Here is a 4,171-nt window from a genome sequence, read left to right on the forward strand (position 1 = left end):
TGTGTGTGTGTGTGTGTGTGTGTGTGTGTGTGTGTGCATGTCCAAAACAGCAGGAAAAGAGAACACACAAGCTTTTGGAGCGGAATAATGGAAGTGAATGGACTAAACTCCTCTTTAGGAGCACTTATTGTGCACATAGCACATATAGTACATAGTACACAAGCACTTCACTGTGTTTTTGAACAAATTAGCTAGCCTATAGACTGAAGTAGCAACATCATGTTATGTATAAATACAATGCATTACAATAGTGATAATACTAACAAAAGTGTATTTGCTTCACAACACAAGCTGCATGCTGCTTTTTATTTACTAAGCAACTGCCCTGTAACTTGAACACTAATTTCGACTGTGATCACTTGTGTGATACATTAGCATATTTGACATTGATTTTATTATCAAGTTAATGTATAAATCATAAACCCTCGGTCTTAACAGTAAACATTCACCAACAAGTCTCAGAAATAACAATGCAAGGCATTCATCTGCATTGTTGTCATTTGATCAACTTTAATGTTTGCGTGTTATAGAGAGATTAAACGTGCAAAGCTTGAATCGCTGAACTGCATTAGTTTGCATGCAAAATGGCTCAATCCAGCGCAGGGTTTGTTCTGTATGTAGAAGGACATCAGCATCATCTCTTCTGTGGATCTCTTACCTCCACACTGAATTGCTGCTCCTCACCGTCCACAGCACATAAAATCCACAGCAAGAACTGCGCGCACAAGCAATTCAACCCTCTTCTATTATGCAGTGTTAACAAAACCATAATGACCCGTATTTATTCGTTTTGGCTGCTTTTATTAATAGTCAATAAAAAAGCAAAGAACAAAAGAAGGAATAAATCCCCCTGGTCTCAGTGGGTTGGAAACATTAGAGGCAGACAAACAGTCGTCACGTCGAGAGATATAATAATAATGAAGATATCATATCACTCCGGGGGGCTCTGGTCGCGTTGTTTGCGCTTTCAGAGTTCGTCTCTTCTTTGTCTCCCGGAGGCGCAGATGTGATGATGATGATGATGCTCAGATAAGTCACATTTAGTTGTGCTGCTCCTCTTCTGCTGAGCGCGATGGACTGCGAGTTTTCAACCATACCTCTCCCCTCTGCGCATGCGCGCTGAATCCCACCTCAGCGGAGAACCCACGGAGAGCAACGTCACGGAATCCTAGATCAGAAACCCAACACCAAACTGGAGTAAATAAACAGATACTGTACTATAATAATAATAATAACTAAAACAATACATGTACATTGTATTGCCTTTATTAAATTGTATATAGGCTAACCTATTTATATTACTACATTTCAAAATCTACCAACATATGTAGGCTACTAAATGTTTCAGTATGTTTCGGTATATATAACATACACACACGTTTACAAATTAATAACAAATGAATACATACTGTTAAGATTTGTTTGTTCTTTTAATCAAACACACACAATTAATATGAATGAATTGATATTAATATCAAATGAATGAATCAATATGCTTAATATAATAATATATAATATGTGTGTGTGTAGCCTATATATAACTTTATTTACTATATATAATAAACTGTAATATATATAACACACATATATGTGCATTTATAACACATTAATACATACAATTTTGATCTAGTCTTTGTTCTTTTGTGTTAAGGTTAATTTTAATATAATATATTTAGTAAAATAGTTTAATAATATTTAGTCAAATAAAATTTATATATCTAAATTCATTTAAGTCATACAAATTATATTAATATTATATTAATATTAATTAAATTATATATATATATATTGTGTGTACATGTGTGTGTATATATATATATGTGTGTGTGTGTGTAATGTATGACAAATTAATAAAACATATTTTGATTTCATTTTTGTACTTTGGTATTAATGTTAATTTTAATAGCATATTTAGTAATATAGCGTAGTAATATTTAGTAAATAATAAAATTAATACATTTATATTCATTTAAATAATAAAAAAAATAATAATACACATGCAGTGCACCGTTCATGTCCACTAGAGGGCGTCTCTCATGTTCTCTTACTGTATAAAAAGATGGGACATTACCATTTTCTCACTTTTTATATACATAAAAGTCTTCCCAGCTGTTTGTTTGTTTTTTACCGTTTCCAGTTCCAACAGTCAGCCTTCTCTGACTGAATCATCCAGAACATGAACAGCTCAGACTTTTGCTTATGTGTTACATTTATCATTTGCTTGGCACAATTTATTAACACTCTTACAAAAGTGCAAAGTGTGTGTTCCTCTCACACAAGGAACATTTCAAAAATACGAGTGCAGAACAAGCCCATCTCCATCTCAGTGTGAACGCACATCAAAGCCGGAAAAGAAAAGAAAATCAGATTAAACGTCGCAGATCAATGATTTTCTACTTTGAGGCAAATGCGATGGAAATAAAGCAGAGCAGCAGGATACGGCCACTGCCATCTGATGAGGTTTCAATTTGCACGGGGCCACAGGGAATCTGCTCTTCTCTCTAAACAGACAGACGACATGGGAACGCTCCACTAACATCTGTGAAGCTACAACCGTTGATCTCACACGTCACTGACCGCAGCAAAGATGGAGGGTTTCCACTGACCAATAACAGCTTTCCTTCAAAACATACTCACCTCAAATCATGCAGCTTATTGAGAAAGGTGTGATATATATATATATATATATATATAAACACTCAGAACACCTTAGTATTTAACATCTGAACAGCAGAAGTAGCCTATACAAAAACAGCATGTATTTGGGTTAAAAGTGGTCAGCATTGTGTTTTTGTGCTGCTTTTGATTTGTAGTTGATGATTGCTCTGTTTTCAAATCCGCAAACTCTGCCAGTTGGATCTATCTGTCATATTTCAGCCACATGAATGGAGATCAGCCAGTGAAGATGAACATGGCGTGCTCATCAAAGTGGTCCTGCAAAAGGTCCTTTGAGGTAAACTGAGAAGCAGCAAGCACAACGTTTTATAAACATTTATTTTAAGTTGTTAAATGGCTGTCATGATGTTATATGTAAATGTATTGTTACTGTAATAATGATTATATTATTCTGCATCCTTGATATTTTTTACATAAACATATTTTATTATTAGGTATAGTTTAATATTTTTTAATTTTTTATTTTGACACTTTTTTTTAGTATGTAATTTTAAGACTGTAATTTTAGTATTACACTACTATAGCATTTATTAATTATGTCTTATGTACATTTTAGGCCTTATGTGTTATTCTTATGTACTTAATAAGAATACAAATAAATAATTTTTAAAAATAAATATAAGAAAAAAGTATTTTTTTAAATGGTTAAGTTTTAATTTATGTTTACTTTAATTTAATTTTAGTACCTCAACTTTAACTTGTTTCATTTCAGTTACATTACATGTGCTTTAAGTTTTTTTTTTAATAATAAATATATTTTATTATTACGTACAACTTAACGTTTTTGTTTATTATTTCAAGGACTCTGTGTTGTGCTAGTATTATTTATAATATACTTATGCTTTTATCATTTTTTATTTTTTTTTTAATATTTCAATTTAAAGCATTCTATTAAAAATAGCGTTAATTTATTTCTATTTCAGTTTTAGCTTTGGTAATTTTAATATACTTAAAATTTTACTTCAGTTAAATGTTTTTTAGTTATTTATATTTTGTTTTAATATTTATATTTTGTTTTATTTCAGCTATTTCAATTAACGAAAGCGATAGTAGTTTTTAATTTCAGTTTTATTTTTAGTTAACAGCAACAACAACACTGACAGAGACAAATAATGTTCTAATGTGACCTGGTTGTATCATGTTATTTTCACTTCGTAACAGTGAAACATACAGACTACAACCTACTGTAAATATAACATCTCACAAACATTGCCGTTTAGTCAGTTTTTAAGAATGTGTTACACTAACATTTTATAAGCACTTAAAGAAATCTCACCAGGTAGCTATTTTCAAAATGTTTCTTCAATTGTTTTATTCTAGTTATGTTTAAATTTAGCCATATGTTTAGAAGAGTTTAAAAATATAATGTTTTTCAAATGTTCTGCAGCGTTACTGTACTATGATGACTGCAACCAAAATGCGAAGCTGTTGAAATGTGTTATGCTTGCTGGGCAGTTGTGTTGGAGAAATGAGCAGGTGCCATAATTTCAATTCT

At 31.6% G+C, this 4,171-nt stretch overlaps 1 protein-coding gene across 1 annotated transcript in view; it reads right to left on the reverse strand.

Annotated features, from left to right (window-relative positions):
• Positions 1-1,091, reverse strand: part of LOC107657744 (matrix metalloproteinase-16-like) — a 57,131-nt gene extending 56,040 nt beyond the window's left edge. Inside the window, exon 1 of the mRNA XM_016445968.1 lies at positions 659-1,091. Coding sequence (XP_016301454.1) covers positions 659-769 — 111 coding nt within the window. The 5' untranslated portion in view covers positions 770-1,091. The remainder of the gene's footprint in view (positions 1-658) is intronic.
• Positions 1,092-4,171: the final 3,080 nt, after the last annotated feature.

The sequence above is a fragment of the Sinocyclocheilus anshuiensis genome, unplaced genomic scaffold (assembly GCF_001515605.1).
Source record: "Sinocyclocheilus anshuiensis isolate Anshui unplaced genomic scaffold, SAMN03320099.WGS_v1.1 scaffold119, whole genome shotgun sequence".
Classification (NCBI taxonomy): Eukaryota; Metazoa; Chordata; class Actinopteri; order Cypriniformes; family Cyprinidae; genus Sinocyclocheilus; species Sinocyclocheilus anshuiensis.